At 43.5% G+C, this 22813-nt stretch overlaps 1 protein-coding gene across 1 annotated transcript in view; it reads left to right on the forward strand.

Annotated features, from left to right (window-relative positions):
* The window catches only part of IL1RAPL2 (interleukin 1 receptor accessory protein like 2), a 1519353-nt gene that overhangs the window by 204297 nt on the left and 1292243 nt on the right, over nt 1-22813 (forward strand). The window contains exon 3 of the mRNA XM_069212386.1: nt 21366-21519. Coding sequence (XP_069068487.1) covers nt 21366-21519 — 154 coding nt within the window. The remainder of the gene's footprint in view (nt 1-21365; nt 21520-22813) is intronic.

The following is a 22813-nucleotide window of genomic DNA, read 5'->3' on the forward strand; positions in this document are numbered from 1 at the left end:
ATGTCAAGAACCATTCTGTTTTGAAGAGTAACAAGGCGGTCAGCAGCGAGCTCTGCAGTGATGTTACTCAGAGCTCCTGCTGTTTCATTTATTGTTGCTTCCACAACTCGTGTGAGATGTCTGATATCCCTACTGTTCATCATAGGGCCCCAAAATGGAAGGACTCCTTTAAAGTAGTCCAATGCTTCTTGTGCTGAGGTATCTTCTGCAGATAATACCCCTCTCCGAGTCCTGTGGTGTTGAGGGCCAGCTGTGTAAGTTGGTGGTAGTAACCAAGCAATGTAACACGTGCCGGTCCAGGTGGGTACCAAGGAGGTGTAGGCATTATTACCACAAACAAAATACGAGTTTTGTGATGGTATCATGGTAGGCCAATTAGTTCCATTCAATATTACTGTAGCCATATAGTTACTGGCACCTACACTTCTATTACCACTTTTCTGAAAACAAAGTGGAGCCTTGACCTGTGTTACAAAAAATCTTCGGCCAATCCGGGGTGTGGTATTAAAGGATAAAAAATATATGTCAGTAGACCTATTTCGTCGGTTAGCATATTCTGACTTTTCTTCCTTTGTTCCATAAACTCTTGTTCCAGTGGGCCAGCATAACTGGTATAGGTGGGTGACCAATAGTCCGGAATTAGTAGCATCCATTGAGGTAGCCCAAATGGCTGATAGTTCATACCAGGCGCTGCAGGAACCATCAAAAGAAAAAAGGAATGCAATTTATGGCAACCTTCTTTGCACGGAACTCGGTAGCAAGCCACATATCCAACAATTTGTTCTATTTACAGCCAGCTGAAGTTGATGTAACATAGATATGAAGGTATTGTTTTCATATTCCTTACGTCGTCCTTCCTCATCGGGTGGTAAGGAAACATGGCTGTGTTCTGGAGGCAGTGACGTAGTTGGTGAGACCTCTGAGTCAGAATCATGTACTACCCACCCAATGCAGGACAGAAGTATCAAAAATAGTATTGTTATGGTGAGACAAGCGATACGTGGGCCTAATAGTCTTTTTAAATTACTTATTTTCTTCTTTTTCCTCTTGTCTTGTATAACATCCATTTCTCTTTATTGCTTGTCCCACTAGCAGTTCAGTCCAACCTAGGTGCTGCCCGTGACTGGTGGTTGCTTCACTGTGGGGTGATTCCAGCAGTCCTATTGACACACTCTGGTCCGCCCCGACAGTCAAAATCACAGCCCTGCAGCTATCGTCAGACTTAATACAGGGGACAAGCAATCAGTTCATTGTTCATTTTCTTATTTTCGTGGGCGGAAATCGTATCTTGTGGACTGTGGTATGGTATGGTCAGGAAACAATTGTTCAGTGTGACCAAAATCTGAGGGAACCTCCTGCAGCACACTGTCGTTCTGTTCTTTATCACTCCGCGTAGTGTTGCTGAAATGGTCCTCAGTCGTCGAGTGGTCACCACTTTTTATTTCATCAGAGGGTACGAGTAGGGGTACTTTCTTACAGTGGGATGCATGTATCCAATTCTTAGCTCCCTCGACTTTAACTGCTGTTCGAGTAGCAAGGAGGACTTGTCGCGGACCTTTCCATCGAGGCTCGAGACTCTTTTTCCGCTGGAAATTCTTTGTGAGGACCCAGTCTCCAGGTAGTATCTTGTGGCCTGGATCAGTGGATACAGATGGGAGTGCTTCACGCACCTGTTGGTGAATAGAACGCAAAGAATTAGTGAGTTCATTTAAATAGTCCATCAAAACAGGATGTTCTAGTTCTGAGTACTTGTGAGGTCGAGGGACCCCCCCAGACATTTGCTGGCCTACCCATCACTATCTCATGGGGTGACAACCCTGATCTAGAGTGAGGCGTCATCCTGACAGACATTAAAGCCAGGGGCAACACGTCCGGCCACCGCATACCGCATTCTGCGCATATTTTTGACATCTTCAATTTAAGTGTGCCATTATATTTTTCAACTAGTCCTGCTGACTGGGGGTGGTTAGCTGCATGAAACTTCTGGCGGAGTCCCAACCCTTCACACACCCTTTTCATCACCTGCCCTACAAAATGACTCCCATTATCTGACCAGACACACCTTGGGACCCCAAACCGTGGGAAGAACTCCTTCAGAAGTACCTTTGCGGTGGTAAGGGCAGTATTATCTTTAGTAGGGTAGGCTTCTACCCACTTACTAAACATACAGACCACAACTAGGACATATTTCAAGTTATTACACCTTTCCATCTCAATATAATCCATTTGTAGTACTTCAAAGGGATACGTTGGTGGGGAAAAATGCCCAGCGGGGACTGAGGCACCCTTCCCTATGTTATGTTGTAAACAAATCATGCAAGATTGAACCAGTTGGTCAGCTACTCTTCTGATATTTTTATTAGACCAAACCAGATCAAGCAAATCACAGATGCTTTTCGCACTAACGTGTGCAGGACCATGGGCCATAGTCACTACTGGCAGAACGAATGCATCGGGTAACATCCATCTTTCCCTCTGTGACAGATCTGTCCAGCACAGTGTATTTTCATCTAACTTGGCCTTCCCTTCTTCCCATTCCTTTCTCTCCTGTTCAGTTGCCTCATCCTGTATCTTCCTGACACTCTCTACCGTGTTCCCAAATATTTCATGGGGACGAACCTTCTCTGTACTATCTACCACATACATGTGTCCTGTCTTTGCATACACTGTATCTTTTGCTGTCTGATCGGCTAGGGCGTTGCCCCATGCAGTTTCATCTGTCACCTTTTTGTGTGCACTACACTTCATGATAGCCATTGTTTTGGGCAACGCCAGGGCAGAAAGTAAGTTAGTTATAAGGGTCCTATGTTGAATACGTGTCCCATGTGAAGTGAGGAATCCTCGTTCAGCCCACAAGCGACCAAAATTGTGTGCTACGCCAAATGCATACTGACTGTCTGTGTACACATTCACATTAAGTCCTTTACTTAACTCACGGGCTCGTGTTAGAGCTATTAATTCTGCGGCCTGAGCAGAGTTATGTGGTATTCTAGCTGTTTCAACTACAGTGGTAGCTGTTGTAACTGCATAGGCTGCAGAGTTAGTGCCATCGGGTAGCTTGATGCATGAGCCATCTACGTATAATATGCCATCAGGGTCTTTCAGTGGAGTGTCCTGTAAGTCCACTCTCCCTTTTGTTTCATCCTCCGTCCGGAGAATGCAGTCATGTATGTCATCATAAGAATCTTCAGTCTTTTCAGTAATTGGCAATAAAGTGGCAGGATTGAGCGTGTTGCACCTTTTTAATGTTATATGACTAGCTAAAAGTGTCAGTTCATAAGTAGTTAATCGTGCATTAGTAAGATGCTGTGTTTTTGTTTTGTTCAATAATGCGTCAACAGTGTGTGGGACCAACAGGGTGAGGGGTGAATCCATGACTATCCCGGCCGACTGGTGCACTGCGACCGCTGCAGCGGCTACTGCTCGTAGACAGCTCGGGAGTGCACGGGCCACTGGATCCAGTAGGGCCGAAAAATAAGCACAGGGGTGTTGTTTGCCGCCATGCTCTTGGGTTAACACTGATAGTGAACATCCATTTCTCTCGCTCACATATAACTGAAAATCTTTGCGATAATCAGGCGTACCCAGTACAGGTGCTGTGCAGAGTGTATTTTTCAATTCATCAAAACCAGACTGAAAATCATCATTCCATTCAATCTTTTCAGGACAATCTTTGTGGGTGAGATGCAAAAATGGTTTTATCAAAAGAGAATAATTAGGAATCCATTGATGACAGAAGGAGGTAATACCTATAAAGGCCCTAACGTCTCTCTGTGTCCTTGGAACCGGTATGTCTCGTATAGCTTGTATTCTCTCAGCCGTTAACGTACGTCCCTCCTTAGACAGGAGGTGTCCTAGGTATATAACCTCCTGTCTACAATATTGCAATTTGGAGAGGGAGACCATATGGTGATGGTGTGCTAGATGTTTCAATAAGGCTACAGTATCTGTTTTAAAATTTTGTTCTGAAGTGGATGCTATTAAAAGGTCATCCACATATTGAACCAGCGTCGAGGAGAAAGGAAAAACAAAGGCATCTAATTGACCCTTGAGGGCCTGGCTAAAAATGCTAGGCGATTCAGTATAGCCTTGTGGAGCGCGACAGAACCGGAAACTGCGACCACCCAGTGAAAACCCAAAGATGTGTCTACTATCTGGATGAATGGGAATGCTAAAGAATGCATTCTTAAGATCGATAACAGAGAACCAAGTAGCGGAGGCAGGTATCATTGTTAATAATGTCGTAATGTCAGGAACAACAGGGAACTGGGGTATTACAATCTTATTGACCGCCCGTAAATCAATAACAAATCGGAGTCCTGGAGACGCGATGCCATCAGATATTTTTTTATGAACAGGAAGGACAGGACTGTTACAATCATTACCATGCGTTTCTTCAATGACACCCAAATCAATCAACTGGGTCACAATATGTTTGAGTTGTTGTTCAATGTGTTGGGATAATTTGTATTGGGGAAGTCGAGGCAATTTGGCATTGGCTTTCAAGCGTATGACATACGGTGGTATGTCCAGACATCCAACTTCATCCTTATGTGTGGCCCATAAAATGTCTGGCAAATCTCGAAGTTCGGGTGGAAGTGGTTTTGACAAAAAATTGTGACGGGTAAATATTTGGACCTAGAGTGACATGAACTCCATCCGGAGAGCAATAAATGGTGGCGTCCAATTTCTTTAATAAGTCCAAACCCAATAAATTCTCACTACAGGCTGAAGTAAGAATGAGAGGGGAGCTAATGGTGTAAGGATCTATAGCAACATGCAGCGGCTGGGAGACGGGGTTAGCCACCGGAACACCAGAAAAACCCATAGAGACATTAATATTGACAGACAGAGGGACTCCATGGACCTCTTCCTGTTTAACAGAACATTTAGTGGCCCCAGTGTCTACCAAAAAATCATGTGAAGTACCGTCTAATTGTACCTCAACGTGAGGGCCATTCTTCCTAACAGGAATAGAAACTGGTCCCACCCCCCTCTGTCGAAGGCTGTCCTAGTCAAAGGAGGACCCCTGACCTTCATACGCATCATAGTCATCATTAAAATATTGACGCTGGGATGAAGCATCAAAATAATTTGGGCGGGGGTACTGTGGGACCGTGAAGGGGCCTGCTGGCGGGGTCTGTCTGCAAGACCAGACCTACCACGTGGTCTGTTGTCCTGTTGCAGTGGGGGCATGGGATGGCCTGTAGAGTTGTCCTTATTGGGGCAGTCATTCTTCCAGTGGCCCTCCTGCTTGCAATAGGCGCACTGATTGTAGGAGAGGGAAGACCGGGGAGGGCGTTGGGACTGCCTTCTGTCATTGGGAGGTCCTTGTGACCTTGATCTGGACTGCTGTTGACGGGGCTGAGGGCAGGCCTGCTGAAATAACACCTTTGTTTTCAACTCTTTTGTTTTTTTCTCGTTTTTTTCTTGTTCTTCTATCTCCCTGTTCTCATAATATTGGGCCATTGTCAGTATTCCAGTGGCACTAGAGACTGGCCACGTACTTTCACACAATTTAAATTTTCCCTTTATGTCTGGTAATAAATTGTCCACGAATTTGTCAACAAAGAGTCTTATCCACCCTTCAGTAGTCATGTCTTGGCCGCTGTAATCAGAAAAGACACCCTCAAACCTTGTATAAAAGTCTGAAACACCCTCATCCTTTTTCTGTTTACAGGCGGCCAATTTATCCCAATTTATCCTGTGTGGTGCAAGTATGGTCTTCATTAAATCCAAAATACGCAGTGGGAGAGCCAATATATGTGGGTCTGGTTTTGCTCCCCCAACCCTGTCTCTTTCTGCTGCTTGCAATTGGTCCCACGTGCCCCCTAGTTCAGCATGGTCGTGCCTCCGTATTTTTGACCATACTTCCTGCGCGACTACTGCTGCCATTAACATGTCAATATCGGACAACGTCATAGTACATGATTCAAGAATATGTTGCAATTCTTTATAATATCCTGCAGGGTTCTTACGGGGGTCAGGTAAGGCGGCTTTTAGGGTATATGTTTCAGATCTTTTCCATGGGTGTGTACCCACATTTGTTGAAAATGCCCTGCGGTAATAACTTGGCCAGCGTCACCCGTCACCGGTTCTCGCCAAACCGGAGGAACCTCTCTCATGGGAAACATGGATGCCCTTATAGAAGGGCTACATGTCCACAGGCGGTCTCTATATACAAGAAGAGTAACAACATAATCATGTAGACCAGAACCAAACGGCAGCCCAGTAGAGGCGCGTTTTTGGAGGTCCACCAGTCCAGCTGGAGCTGAGGAATCATCATCCTCATATTCTTGTATTATAATGTTGCACATAAGGGTGGCTGCATGTAACTGAACTAAACTATCCCATTGTTTCATAGTGTGGACAATGTCCCTGACCCCATAGTCATTCCAATTAGTCATCCACCTCTGTGTCATTTCTTCAATGACATCTTCCTCTTGTGAATTAGAGAACAAATGTCCGCGCAGGGTGCGCTTTCGCTGGGTCATGGGGTGGGGGGTATGTGTGGTGTCTAAACAGGAGTCAGGGGTGGGCCAAACGGGGGCCAGTCGAGGGGTGGGTACAGTCGGGCGGGGTGTGTCCTCTATAGGTCTGGTGACAGGAGGGGTGGTGGTGGGTGGCGGAGCACTTGCCTGAGATCCAACCGGGGGTGGCACAATAGGGTCACCTGGTGCAGGTTGAGGATGTAGTGTAGGATATATTGGTGGAGTATATAACGGGGGTTTATCTAACATATCATTTAAAAGGGGGTCTTCCTCTTGTGGCTTATCCACTACTGTCCTGGAAGGGTAACACTTATCAGTTTGTAAGTGAAGCCTTCGGTCATGTTCTAATATTTTCTGTTGATGGTCAGCTACGTCAGAGTCATATACCTTTTCAGTCACCGTCCTGGTCTTATGTCTCTGTAATTCTTTCTCTGCCTTACTACGTCTTTGGTCTGCTGCTTTTTGCCAAGTCCGTAGTGAATCAAACATCCCTGGTCTACTTTTTGTCACAAACAAACGTTCCTGTAAATAGTCTAATTTATCTTTATCAAATGTCCCGTGAATAGGCCATTGCAAATCAGAACTACCTTTGGTTCTTTTTCTCCATATATCAGACCAAATAATCGGACCTATGCCATATTTAACATATATATCATGATTCGGAGTCCCGACCGGAGGAGCGGGGCATGTTTCCTCCAGGCAGGAGTCCCTACTGCAAAGACAACAACATAATTTCCTGAAACAACTGAACGTTGGCATTTTTCCAGTATATTTAAAAAAAAAAAATCTTACATCCGTGGTTTGAATACACCAAATAAGTGGCAAATATGCCTTTTGCTTCCTATATACTTAAATGACAACTGAGGTCAGTCTTACCACTGACGTCGGTCTTTGCAAATAGCGATAGAAACCGTACAATACTCACAGACCTTTTTATAGACAGGAATCTTTCAACTCCCGTCCTTACCTGACACTTCTGTTATGGTCCGACAGTTGGGGACTCCAGTAGTTCACAGGAAACAGAGACCCGAATTCAGACAGCGCCAGGAGAAGTCGAGCCGGCTGGAAGACGCACAGTGGAAATCCGCAGGTCCACGACAGAGAACGAAGCTCAGAATCTGGTGTGGGGCGCCTCCCTTGGAAATCCAATCGTGAGTCCTCCGTCACCTGGTCTGTCCCCTGGATGCCTGACTCGGGTCCCTGTTCGGGCGCCAACTGAGGAACCAGGAAAGATTTGACCTCCACCCGGGGTCTCCTTCCCAGCGGTGGAGGGACACCCTTTATGTCCTCAGGGTCAATTTAGCAGAGAGTTCACAAATCAGACGGAGTCACCAACTGGAGGAATAAAGAGAAGTTTATTACATGGATTTATAGCTTGAGCTAATACAGAGTCCCAGGACAGTCAAGTGACTATCCTACGAGGCTGCCCCTTCACTCTGGGGCACCCAACCTTATATACACACAAAACTGCTTAGTCAGAGGACAACTCCACCCCTATCGTATTCAAGGTCCTCTGCGGCCTTCAGAATATTTCAGGGATACACGTGTGGTGGGAGAAGGTACAGATGCAGCTGGCAGGAGGTGGCAACGACCTGTACAAACTTGTTCTGGCAGTTACTGATTAAGCACGACAATTCTCTGAACTGTAATTGGAAAAAGTAATATGGCAGCGATAAACAGATTGCAGCCCAAGGCTGCGAGCACAAGGTCAATCATCAAAGTTCAGGAGGTTTGTCGAGCACATGGCAACATAATAAAGATAAACAGATGCCTAGCAGCTATGGTGTATGATTAACTTTATGTACATTTTCTCAACATTTTAAATACACTGCATCCTGCCCATTAGGCTGCATTGGGCTTACTTGAGGGGTGACTTACATGTAGTAGGAGACAAGGTTTAGGCCTAACAAGTGGGTGCACTTGCCAGGTCAAAATAGTAGTTTAAAACTGCACACAAAGATACTGCAGTGGCAGGTCTGCGACATGTGGGTGGCACAATTGGTGCAGCAAGCCCACTAGTAGCTTTTGATTTACAGGCCATGGACACTCATGGTAAATTATACTAGCGACTTACTATTAAATCAAATATGCCAATCATGGATAAACCAATCACCAATACAATTTAGAGAGAGATCACTTGCACTTTAGAGCTGGTCAGCAGTGGTAAAGTGCCCAGAGTCCTAAAGCCAACAAAAACGAAATTCAGAACAAGATCAAAAACAGGAGGTTAGAAGCAAAACATTTCTGGATAACCCTGCAAAAAGTGCCATTTCCAACACAACCTCCTCCCAGCCTAAAGCCAGGGTAGGTCAATCAATACCTTGCTGGATTTATCTGGTTAGTGCAATAGAACCTGTTCAATGGTCCACTTCTGCAGTGGCTCTTGCCAGTTCTTCGCCTCTATGGACCCAGGTGGATCCCTCTAGCTACAATCTCAGGGTCCACTGAACTAACCTATGGGGAACACTTCTCCTTATCTGTGGACTCCATATGTGCAGCACTTAACCTTATCTTGCTCACAGATGCATCCCAGTAGGCAGACAGTACCACTATGGCCAACAGTGTGATATGGCTCATTACACCCCTTGGGTCTGACTTCGGTCTCCAAAACAGGGAAAACTCTGACCACGGGTAAAGCAACCAACAGAGGCCACTGACAGCTGTCAGTGTCAAGAGCCAGGCCCCAGGCCATCACGGGGTCTCTAGCCCCTGTGGTTTCAAAATGTGGGGGCAGTAGCCCGAGGTGCCTTGCACCCTTTTTCCACTTCATCTCCCACCTGCTCAGGGGTGGTATCTTGAGACTGATCACTCAATTTAGGTTGTGTACCATCAGACAGAAAAGACAACAGGGGTGGGCTCTCCCTCCTCCTACCCCTCTGGCCTGGGTCCTTTACCTTTCCACTTTGAAGTGGTACCCCCAGAAAACTGAACTATTAGAGTGCCATTGGCGCCACCCTTCCCAGTTAGCCTGGCAACAGTGGCAACTCATTCCCGAGAATGTAGTCTATGGGCATCTGGGGACGAACTATGACCCTTCTCTAGGTCACCTCCCCACTCCACCCCACTCTAGGGACAACAGACCCATAGGGTGGAAAAAGTCCTGCCCCTGGGCTAGAGTCACTCTACACACCTGGCCGGTGTACTGCTCTGGGGAGACTATTCTTTCAATAACCATGGTATGGCTAGCCCCACTGTCTCTCAGAACAGAGACTGGGACCACATTCACTGTCACCAGGTGGAAGTGATGACTCCCCCCTCAGGGATCACCAATTCACCCTCTGAGTCCGCCTCTCTACTAAGGGAGAGCACGGCATGATCTATGACCTGCCCCTGGGGAATGTCTCTCCCTAAGGTCACATTGGCCACCCCAGTAGAGAGTCCACCAGTGGGGGGTTTCTAAGGATAGAGTCTCCTTTCTTGTGTCCTAGCTGGTAACACTCAAAGTAACAGGTTTGAAAATGGGGTGCCCTTGGCAAGCACCCACCAGAACCTCCCTCTTTCCTGTCAGAAGGGACATTGGAACCTTTTTCTCCCTCCTTATCATGGGACCTGTCTGTGTCTCCCTTGACCTCTCCCTTTTCTTCTTCTGCTGGGGCCCCTGCTCACCCTTGGCTGAGTCTCTCACATACAACCTCTTTTAGACCCTGGTGCTGAGCCAGTGGTCTCCCTCCTTGACAAGCTTCCTGGGGTCAGTAAGCTTGCTGTCAATCAACTGCTGGTGTAGCTCTGGAAAACAACTAGACAAGTGCTTGCATGCAATCTAATTGTACAGTCCCTGATAGTCTGTGACCTTGCTGTCCTTCACCCAAATATCCAGTGCTCTTCAGAAAGGATCAACATATTCCACCCAAGTTTTAGACACAAGCTTAGTGCCCTCCCTTAATTTTACCCCGCAACTCTCTCAGTGAGACCATACCTCCTGGTCAGGGAATGATTCATAGCAGGGTACCTCATCTGATCTTCTACTTCTAAGGCCAACAAGGTATCCCTCCCCTCCACTGAGAAATACTTCCACAGGCCTGCCCCCCAATCTCTCTCAGGGACCCTGTGCATCCTCAGTGCCACCTCATAACCCCTGAGCCACTGCTCTATGTCATCCCCCACAACAATATCCTTCACCGCATTTTTGGGTATATGTACCTTCCCCTCAAACTGCATTGTAGAATTGCTGCCACCGTCTGTGCTGGACCTGCTTTTTAGATCTAACTCCTTCAAGCTCAGATCTTGAACAAAAAGCATTTTTTTTTCCTGTATGGTGATTTTCTCTCTCTCTGCCTCTCTTTTGAACCTGTCTGGTTCCAACTGAAGCTCCATCTCATGCTTCAGCTTGAATGCCTCTAGCTCCATTTGGAGCCTTTTATCCTCCTGCCTGTCCTCCAGCTCCTCTGGGGTTAGACTTCTTGAAGAAACACTGCTGCTCACCCTGGAAGGTGCCTTCCTCTCAGGCAGATCCTGATTCTCCACCAAATCATCAGGCAGGTTTTGCTCCTCTCCCCCGTCAATAGCATTGTTCTTCCTTCTGTGCTTATCATTGCTGCCAACCAGGCACTCAGCACCTTTTGCAGTTCTTCCTGTTTAGTGAGGCCTTTAATAGGACAATTGAGCTCCTTACAGAACTTTTTGAGATGAAGCACTGACTAGGTCTCCAACCGCTCCTGCTCAAACACCCAAGTCTGCAGCTCCAACAGATGACTCGCCAGACTGAGATATGATTGTGAATCAAACTCAAAAGTTGCAAAAAGAGAAAATCAAACCAGTATATTGGGGAGTAGTGGTCTGTGATATGGAAGTGGTGTACACCAATCACTGTATGTAAAGTATTTGAAGGTTGGGGGGTTTCCTTTTTTAACTTAGAATTGGTTTTAGGCAATATATTGTGGCGTTTTTACCAGCACTCCGACTTTCTTTCATCTATTTCCTGGTTTTGGGAAGCCTGTTTTAGAGCCGCCATCTTGATTTTGGGTGCTCTAGTCTTTTGGCTGGGTCGGTGGAACTTTCCTTTTTAATTCGTTCCACAGCACGGACGCGCAGTGGATAGCCTCACATACAGATTGTGAGATTCTGTGAGGGGGAATCTTTGCTGAAGTGTTTTTTTGAACTCTGGAATTATTGAAACATTGAATTACTGACAGTTAATGAAGTATTTGAATGTTGGAGGGGCTTTCCTTTTTTAACTTAGAATTCATTTTAAGCAATATATTGTGGAGTTTTTACCAGCAGTGACAATTTATTTTATCCACTTTCTGGTTTTGGGAAGCCTGTTTTACAGTCACTGTCTTGATTTTGGGCTCTCTAGTCTTTTGGCTGGGTCTTTGGAACATTACTATTTAATTTTTTCTATGGCGTGGATGCGCGGTGGACACGCACATCGGGCACAGTGCTGGTGTCCCAATTGTACGTCAAAGGTAAGCTCGTCTGTTCCTGTCAGTGACCGGACTGTGACCACCGTCAGCCACACTGCCCATTTTTATCAGGTATCCCTATGTTAGCTGCCTTTTTAAATTCCTGCTCTAAGTCCATGCCTCACTCAGATATTACTATCTCTTTATGTAATACTGAAGGCCCTGGCACCTGTATAAAATGTAAAGCCGGCTTTGGGGTACCAGATCCAACACTGCAAATGGTGCAGATGTTTCATAAACTATGCACGTTGGAGGGCGGCCTGATAAACATTTGTTCCCTTAGCAAACACTCTGTGGAAGTTTATGACCTTATTTCCGAGCACCAGGTTGACTTTCTGTTTATTACAGAATCCTGGCTAAAGATTGGGGTAACAGACATTGCCCATGCACTCCCCAAAGGGTATAGCATCTCCAGGCAGGACAGACCTGATCTTTGGGGCAGAGGTCTCACTATTATTTACAGAAATTCATTCCAGGTAGAGGCTTTCAAACTTTGATTCTTTACAGGGACAGAGAGCCTAAGGTTCTGTTTTAGGCTCAGCGCCTCTCAATCCTTTGCTGGGGCTTTGATTTACCGGCCTCCTGGTCTAGGAGCTACCTTTCTGGCCTCTCTGAGTGAAGGTCTAACTCCCTTGGTACTTTAGTACTCCAACTTTACTATCATGGGAAATTCCAATTTTCAACTAGATCGTGGCAATAACCCAGAGGTAATTAATGTATCTGATACCTTAAACTCTTTAGGATTACAGAAAATTATTGTATTTGCTTCAACAATCCTAAGCTATTAGTAGTGGCTTCCATGCGGCAGAGTTGGTCAGACCACTTGTTCCTTCCTTTCAAAATTAAGCATGAGCGAGGCAAACCTCTGTCCCTGACTCCCCAGTTGGTTCCCTCCAGTACACATTCATGGGGCAAGTCATCAACGGACCAGAGATTCTCAAAACTACTAACTGAATATACCCTCCTATTTAGGGCAGTATTGCAGACAACGTGGAATCATTTAACAAATGGATATCTCAATCAGCCACTAGATTATCGTCAGCCCCTTCTGTAAAGAGAAGATCTAAATCTCTATCTCCACCCCCCTGGTTCAATCAGGCCTCAAGAGGTCAACATTTACTCTGTAAGCAACTTAAAAGAAAATGGAGTAAGGCTTATGATCCAGATGAACAGGTACAATTTAGGTTAGTACTAAAAGCATATCAAAAGCAGAATAGGTGTGCAAAAAAGGCATAATTCTCTACTCTAATTGAGAAAAACGATCATGTTCAAAAAATTATCTTCAAGACCTCAAATTCCTTTTTTAAACCAAGGGCACTAGAAACACAGATTCCTCCATCACAACCTCTATATGACCAGATCTCTTCCTATCTTATAGATAAGATACATGCTATCCAAAGGGATTTTCCCATTCCGAACTTCCCTGTAACCAATTGGGGAATGATGATCCATTGACAGCAGCAAGTGGTACTCTGGCAACTTTTCAAACAATCTTGCTGGCCCAGTCCCCCCAGGATATTTTAGCCTGTAAATCTGGATCACCTAATGATCCTTGTCCTCCCCATGTTCTTCATAAAGTGATCAATCAGCTACTGAATAATTCCGTGTGCACTGCGGAAGTCCCCGCTGAATGGAAGTTGTCGGTGACTCTGCCACAGTGTCTAATCTATGCTATTGCTGACCCTGAAAAACATAATAGAAAAATTGGTTAACTGCTAGCATTCATAGAAAAATCCAATGTACTTCACCCTTGGCAAGCAGGTTTTCACCCCAAGCATTCTACGGAATCTACCCTGCTGGAAGTTGCAGAAACATTAAAGCTAAGGCTGGATGCAGGAAAGAAGGCTTTGCTGATTTTACTGGACCTATCAGCAGCATTCAACACCATTCCTCATGACATACTTCTCCAGCGGGTCAGAAACTGTGGAATTGTTGGACAGGCCTTTCCTGGGTTAAAATAATTTCTCACTAATCGTAGACAGATAGTCAAGCTGGGCTAGTATTCTTTTGAAGAATTCACAGTTACTTCTGGTGTCCCGCATGGTTCCTTACTAAGACCAATATTATTTAACATTTATATGGCCCCATTAGTTTCCTTGATAACATCCTTTGGAATGGATACTGTTTTGTGTGCTGATGACATCCAGCTGATAATATTGCGAGATAAATCCTCACTGGGCTGTGAGCAGAATTCAAAAAAATGCTTAACTACGATCATCCAGAGGATGCTTGCTAATCATCTGAAATGCAACACTGACAAAACAGAGATTATGCTACTGGGTAAATAAAATGACTTTGTGCCCTCTGAATGGTGGCCAGGTGCAATTCTCACTCCCCTTGCCACAGTGGAGGTTATCAGAAACCTTGGCATAAAATGAGGTACCTCCCTGTAATTCTGCCCCCAGGCCTTGGCGATTGCAGGGACTTGTTTTAACCTTATCAAATCTCTAAATAAATTATTTGACCTCCTGCTCCTCTCCACCAAGAAAACCGTAGCCTCTGCGCTCATCACTTCAAGGCTAGACTACTATAACAACATGTATGCTGGCTGTTCTACACAGACTGTTCATAAACTCCAAGTTGTTCGACATACCGCTGCTAGAGAAGTCCTCAAATAACCTATAAGATCAGCTTCAGCAGACTTAAAAACTCTTCAATGGATGTCGGTTCACAAAAAAGTTATTTTTAAAATTCTTCTAATGACCTATAAAGCATTTAGAGTGACTGGACCTAAATTCCTCACAGCTAGGTTCACTCATTACACAACTTGCAGAACCTTGAGGTCCTCACAGGCCAATCTGCTCACCCAGCATCTTTTAGATTGAAAACCATAGGGGATCATTTTTTCAATGCTTTAGGACCAAAGCCTGAATCTCCCTGTCCAGACATCTAAGGTTTGTAAATGCGGAAGCTAGTTTCCAAAAGCAGCTCAAAACATGGCTCTTTCGAAATCCTAAACTCTCTTTGTTATTCCCTCATCTTGTGAGCACTTAGCTCACCTTTTTGTCTGGGCTCTCTCCCTCCTCAGCAGATCTTTTCTTCCGTTCTGAATCCGCACTTGCTCCAGGATACTCCTTTGGGAGTGACAGTTGTGCTTAATAAATGACCAGTAGGAAAATAAATAAAGTACAAAAACATCCTATCCTCACCGCTGATCACCAATGTTAGAAATGGGGTCTGTAGTTGGCAGTGGTTTACAGCCTGTCCAAGTAGGGACCCTCACTCTAGTCAGAGACACACAGCTAAGATAATCCCTTCTCACCCTCTTGGTAGCTTGGCACAAGCAGTCAGGCTTATCTCAGAGGCAATATACAATATATTTGTACACACACACAATAACACAGTGAAAACACCACAGAAGTACTCCACACCAGTTTAGAAAAATAGCCAATAGTTATCTGAGTAAAAGAAGACCAAAATGACAGAAACCCAACATACACAAATAAAGATATAACTTTTTAAAAGTTAGATGAGTCTTAATCCATGGGAATCAATGGTGTATCTTTTTAACACACAGTACCTAGGATGCGGAAAACAAAGATAATGCGGACTGCAGACGATGTGAGGCGCCGAAAAGCAAAGTGATGCCTCTGTTCCTTATTGCGCCGGGAAGGTGATGTGTCAATTTTTTCCTCTCAGGAGAGACAATACATCCCTTTCTTACTGGCAGGGTAGGTGATGCGTTGATTCTTTCCTCACAGAAAGGCAATGTGTTGATTTCCAGCCTTGGTTCCTTACTGCAGTGCAAGGTCGATGATAAATTGACACCCCAGGGACATTGCGTGGATAATCCAGACGAGCTGTGTTGATTGAGCCGTGGAGAAACATGTGCTGCATCGATTCTGCAGCCGCAAGACAGGTGCTACAATGATTCTTCAGCTGTGACACAGGCGCTGCATCAATTTATCCACTGCAGCACATCAGTGCATGTATTTTCTTCTTCAGGTCACCAGCTTACACTTCCGAGGGCCCAGGGATTGTAGTTGGCATGACTTGGCAAATCAGGACTCTCAGCAGAAGAGCCTGGGCACTGGTAGATGAAGTCTTTGATTTCCCTGAGACTTCCTTACTGGAGTCAGGCTTAGTTCAAGCCCTTGAAGAACCTTGGAAAGCAGGATATAGAAAGCAAAGTCCAGTCCTTTCACTCTCAGGACAGAAGCAGCAAGCAGCAGGCCATCACAGCAAAGCAACAGGCAGAGTGGCAGTCCCTCCTACAGCATCCAGCTCTTTTTCCTGACAGAATGACCTCAGTCCAAAGGATTCTAACCTTGTGGGGTCAAAGGTCCAATACTTATACCCAAGTCTGTCTTTGAAGTAGGCAAATTTCAAAGAAAAATCTTTGTAGTGCACAAGACCCCTGCATAGGCTGTGTCCTGTCTCCACAAAAAGGACTGTATACCCCCTGTAGTTAGGTAGTTGGGGCAGGGAATCTGTGTACTTTAAAGGCATGCCTCTAACAGCCTCTCTCCACTTCAAATCACAACTGTGTATAAAAGAAGAACCTCAAACCCTGCTACTTCAGAGCATGCAGAATACCCTAAAAGGGAGGGGCAGTGATAGAGTTGGGTCTGGGAGGCGCCTGGAGCATCATGTTGCCACCATACATACATAAATGTGTGTTGTGATTTCACCCAACACCACTTCCACATGGTCTACCTCTTTGTTGTCCACTATTCCTCCTTTTTTTCCTGACATTAGAACGCCCATAACAGTAACTCCTTGGCCCTACATCACTTGTATACTCCCATCTATAATACCTTATCACAAATAACACTTTACTTCAACCCTGTCACCTCAACACTAACCCTAACCTAATATCAGCCATTATGACCCTAATCCGTATGAATGATAAATATTGTGTTAAATCAATAATTAAAATAAATTAAGTTGAATTTAACTACATTTTCAAGCATATAGGGATCCCAAAGTTAAAAAATATTACATTAGAAAAGATGATGTCACTGTTACCGTAACCCTAATAATGGTTAAATGTTAAATTATGATATTGTGATTTAATTTAAAAAAGTTTATTAAAGATAAAAGGAGAGAGAGTTTTGTGGTTAAATACATTCAATAAACTATATATAATCTAAATATAATGCTATTATTGCTAGATGTATGCAAAGTCCAAACCCTTCTAGACCTGCGGGTACTCCACCAGGAAGAAAGACTGCTGTGTTGCTACATGGACTGCCACTCTGTTGGACTGCTGCCCTGAAAGACTGCTGATCTGAAGGACTACTGCCTTGCTATGCTTCCCTGATGCCTGCTGCCTGTTGCCTGCTGCCTGCTGCCCTATTGCCTCGGTGAGATGGACTGGTCCTGCATCTCTTGAACCCACAGTGACTCCAAGTGCTAGTTGGCTGGTATCCTGATCAGAAGTCTCAGAGACAGATTTCCAACACTTTGTGAGTCCTGCCCTCCTAAGTGGTGCCACCCCATTCGTGGACTCTTAGCGGTGGGCCTGAAGGTGCTTTTGTCTATCCCAGCTTTGGGACTCGTCAGATCTGGTGCCAAGCAATGCAAAACATTGCCAGGCCATGCTTCACAGCTGCCAGTCTCATTGGAATTGACTCTGATTGAAGCCATGCTCTACAAAGCCTCGCCACACCGCTGCCAGCTCATCGCAACAGACACAAAGTGATGCAAGGCCCTGCCAAGCTTCGCCACTTAGCTCCTCTGAACCAATGCAAAGCAACATCAAGCACCACAAAGCCTTACCTCACAACTCCTCAGAACCAACGCAAAGTGACACCAAGACGTGCAAAGGCTCGCTGCACTGCTTACTCAGAACCAATGCTGAACAATGTGAGGTTTCGCAAAGCAACACCACACAGAACACACACCAGGATTTAAGATACTGTGTTCAGCAGACCTAAGTGGGTCCATGTAGTCTGCCCGTGCTCCATCAGTTACTTTGACCCAGTCTGGCATGACCAGGTAATCACAGTTAGCACTTTCAGCTTTTATGTGGTACTTTTGCCTCAGTTGTTAAAATTACATATCTCAGGATCTACTAATTGGAATTTTTCATTTTGGTCTTGTTTTATTTATTAAATTAAGCTCTGCGTTTCTAACATGGTGTGGGATCTTTTTGTGTGGTGTCATCACTATTTTATTTTTTTAAGTGTTCACAAATACTTTACACATTGCCTCTCTGTTAAGCCTGACAGGTCTGTGCCAAGCTACCTGGAGGTTGAGCACAGGTTAATTTTAGGTTTGCTTGTGCCCTACCATGATTAGGTGTATGTTTGCTGCTTGACCAGGGCTCACACCCCAGTCTACCAGTAACTCAATTTCTAACACTCACAAAGCCGGACACTTATCCAGCCTTCCTCAGAACACTGCTGTTCTTGTGAAATGATACCAGGCAGAGTGAGCCTGCTTCACTTTGATCTGTGACCTGTGAGAAGAACCTGAGGAGAATCAACCCCCTGCTACTTAAAATCCAATGGCAGAAAGATCTCCAAATATCATATGGCTGATCACCATGGTGGCTTCTGAAACATAAAATAGCTGAAGAGAACATCCCTATGAAGAATCTCAGCTGACCAGTGGCAACTGGACCTGGACTTGACTTTGCTCTTGCACTCTGCCTGACACCTTATGAGTTTCTAATGCGCTCCTGAGGTCCTGGAAGGTATTGGAAGTCTACCCCAGCAGCTAGTTGGGCACCAAAAGAAATTTGGGAACTTTTGTCAAAACTTTTGCTCCATAGCTTCCAGGAGACCGACCACAAAAAGTATCTCACCGGCTGTTCCACAGCATCACATTGAATTTCACGTTCATCTCGCATGGAGAAAATTTTTCCTCAGACAAACGCTAAAGTCCCTTTTCATATTGGGATTTTTAAATATTTTTAAACTTCCCTACTTCTAGTGTCTAGCAGGACTAATCTACTTGGTGTATCAGACCCACAATTCTTTGCAACCTCAAACTGCAGCAAGGTCAACGTCCGCTAGACCACAGTTAGCTCTTAGAATTCATTGGTGCTATTTTCTCTTAAATCTGTAAATGCCCTATCTCCTGTTCACAATATTGAAATCTACTTTTTTTGGTATCATTTTGTTTGATAAATACTACTCTATTTGTAGAATTTGGAATTGTATTTTGATTGCAGTGTGATTTTTTAGCTATTTCAGTACTTCCCTATTTTTTTTAAGTTAAGCCTATCAGCTTTGTGACATAGGTACTAGAAATTGCACTCAGGTTAATCTTTGTCACAATCTAACAGGATAGTGACTTTATTACTTTTGATGGACCCTGTTTGGAGGTCTATAAATGCTAGCAAGTACTAGAAACAAAGTAGAGAAAAGAAAACTATACCACCCATTCAAGGATCCAAAGTGCTTATACCATAAGCTCAGTGTTGTGTGCCCTAAAAGTTTTCTTATTTGGATGCTAGTGCTTCTTGAGTGACCCACATCATTGGAAAGTCACAGATCACGGGGGGGGGCTAGGAACAACACAGACCTCTCTCAAGAGTCCTGCATCATATTCATAATTTCTAAATGATGGGGCCAGAAAATAGTGACAATGGTAGAGATTTCCTTCTTTGGCATGCACTCTCGGTTCTGGTATTGTTGTCTTTTGTCTAGAATCTCCAGAGTGTATATTTTGTGTGTCATATTTACTTCAGTGTTTAATAAAGTTCTAATCCTTTTTGTTGGACTTTTTTGCTTATGCAAGGTCATCCCCAATCTTTTTGCCTCCTGCCTCCTATTTCTTCTGACCTATTTCTGTTGGCTTTTGAATTCTGAACACTTTACCACTGCTAACCAGTGCTAAAGTGCATATGCTCTCTGTGTAAATTGTATGGTTGATTGGTTTATCCATGATTGGCATATTTGATTTACTAGTAAGTCCCTAGTAAGGTGCACTAGAGGTGCCATGGGCTGTAAATCAAATGCTACTAGTGGGCCTGCAGCACCGGTTGTGCCACACATAAGTAGCTCTGTAATCATGTCTCAGACCTGCCATTGCAGTGTCTGTGTGTGCAGTTTTAACTGTAAATTCAATTTGGCAAGTGTACCCACTTGCCAGACATAAACCTTCAGTTTTCCTACATGTCAGACGCCCCTAAGGTAGGCCCTAGGTAGCCCCAAGGGCAGGGTGCAGTGTGTGGTTAAGGTAGGACATATACTAATGTGTTTTATATGTCTTGACAGTGAAATATTGCTAAATTCGTTTTTCACTGATAGAACTAATTACCACACCAGTACCTGCTTGACCCTCTGCTGTTACCACCTCCCACCACTGTATCAGCAAGTGGCCATATTTAAATGAATTTTAATACTATTGCCAGATGACTGCCTTTGTGCATGTGTGCGAGATGTCTGCCATACATCTGCATGCATATTCGGCAGCCATACTGAATTTCTTTTTGTGTTACAAAATATCATTGGAAAGTATAAGCTGTATATCAATGCTCAGGCACAGTGGCAATCTTTAGTATTTTTTTCTTAAAGCAAAGTAAATAAAATTGCATGCACATGCATACTCAGTGACTATTTTGGAATATTTTTAAAGCAAAAGAAAAACAGTTACAAGATGGTATCCACTCATGTGTGCAGATCTACTGGAGCCATGTTTCAATTCTTGTGTTTTAGATAAACCAATACAAGATGGCCATCGTTTTTGTGCGCACCCATGTGGCGACCAACTAGCGAAAATAACAATTGCAAAAAACTAATAGATATCACAGGCAAGACCTGTTGGTTTTGGCAGTGTTTTTTTAAAATATAGGCCAATGCTCTGCTTGCCCTGTATTTAGTGACTGTCTTTGATCTGACTGACTGCTTCAACAGCTGGCAGAAGGACGTATGAAAAAGTACCATCATTTGTATGGAGTTTGTGTGTCCAGGTGTTTAAGTGTATGGTTTCATCACTCAACATACCATTAAAATGTGCTACCCACAGAGCTACTGGAATTATGGAATTCTGACCCTTATTTATTACTAGTGTGCCAAAGACCAGAGTTTTTCTGACATCTTTTTTATTTGTGTTTTGACTAGCCTTATGAAAACTAGCCTTTGTAGCCTTTTTAAAAGGATTTTTTTCTGCATTATGTTTGCTTTCAAACATTTTAATGAATTTGTTTGTGGCGTTCAATGTTGTAGTTGCCCCAGACCTCCATTGTTTGTTACAATCTGGACAGTAGGTTAGCAGGAATGGCCTAGAATATGGAAAGGAATAACATTCTCTGTGCTTAAAAACGATCATAATATGGCAAGTCTTCTAAGAGGTCATTAGCATCTTATTAGCGTTAGAACTATGGTCCCTATGCAATCATGAAACACAACTTTGAGAGTCCAGAGCAATTACTGCACTCCTGTGACTCAAATAATTTTTGTGATTTATAATCCAATTCGTCTTCGCAGACGTATTCGAAAATATCCAACTCCAGAAAGAAAATATTTAATATATGTACAAATATATGTAAGTCATTCTACAAAATGTTTCTTTTTTTCAGGAATGTAAGCCAAAAATGTGGAGAAGCTCAATTGTCCAGAAAGGAAGTGCACTTCTTATACGTGAGGTTCAGAAAGAAGACAGTGGGAATTATACTTGTGAGCTGAAGTATGACGGCAAGCTGATTAGGCGTACAACTCAGTTAAAGGTTACAGGTAAGCTGCATTTAAAATATTTTTAAAAGATATCGATGAGAAGCCAACTACAAAAATCTAGTGTTAATGGAGTGGATAGTGCACACATGGTATATACAACATTTTGTATTATTTTAAACTCTGTTAACTACTGCATTTGAAATCCTTATTTTTAGAATGTTTTGCTAGATACCCTATGTATCAGACCGATAAATAGCTGCAAAAACGGTGTCTCATAATTTTCAAAAGAAAATTCTGTTATTGTCTGCTCCCACCAAAAAACTGAACCTAGACAAACAAGCTGTATATTCTATTCCTGTTTTAATGTACCAGTGTCCAGTAGTGAGCCGTCAGGCCAGAGCCAAGAACAGAGGGATACCAGACTTTATAGATATTCACTTAGAAATATTGACATGCAATTAATGGAAGAGGACATCTTATACACACTTAGTAAATATGATGGTTCCAGATACTGTCGACATAACCTAAACAACCTTTTTAGTGTGTTAGTTTTTTTTGGTTTTTTTTTTGGTTATTTCAGACTAGTCCAAAAATTGGGTGGGACAGTGCACTTATCAGGATGACGGAATTTTGTTAATTTGGGAGTTGTAGGGTTTGTTTGGAGATGGGGCAGGATTTTCATCTTTTGAGTGTTGATTTACGTCTTAATTTTCATGAATTCTTATATTTGAGAGAGCTACAAGAACTAGTTTTACTGTTGAATTCCAAATGCAGTGGCGTGTCATTGTCATAAGATTCTCTGTCTGTATTTGATTTGAAACAAAAGCATTGGACAATGAAAAATCAAAGCCCCTTTGAGTTGCCTCAATATATCACTTTTCTTTCCATATGTGGTTTGAAATTCCATAAATATCACAGTTTCTTCAAAAAAGGGTATCAGAATTTAGATTCTATAAATAATGATTGCTTGGCTTACTTCAATGATGTATAAGTGAACAGAGAGCTGGAAATAACACATTTAAAATCAAAGAAAGTATGCTTAGGTGATTATTAGTACGCTGGTTAAAAATGTAACAACTGCCTGTATCACACATTCAGATTAGTAAAAATATGTTTAATTTTCAATAAAGCTCGTGAAATACATAATGCAATATATGGATAGTTATATAAAATTGAAAATGTGTTTGCAAATTGTACATTGTTTAACATTGGCATATGTTTTGAATTTGATATCTTGACTTAGTGAATAAGTAATATCCATTATTTTATACTCTGTTGTTTATTAGTTTTAATTTCTATCCTTTGCAATGAACCACACTGTTATTATTACAGGTATATAAAGGTTTGCAGATCC

Source organism: Pleurodeles waltl, chromosome 2_1, assembly GCF_031143425.1.
Source record: "Pleurodeles waltl isolate 20211129_DDA chromosome 2_1, aPleWal1.hap1.20221129, whole genome shotgun sequence".
Classification (NCBI taxonomy): Eukaryota; Metazoa; Chordata; class Amphibia; order Caudata; family Salamandridae; genus Pleurodeles; species Pleurodeles waltl.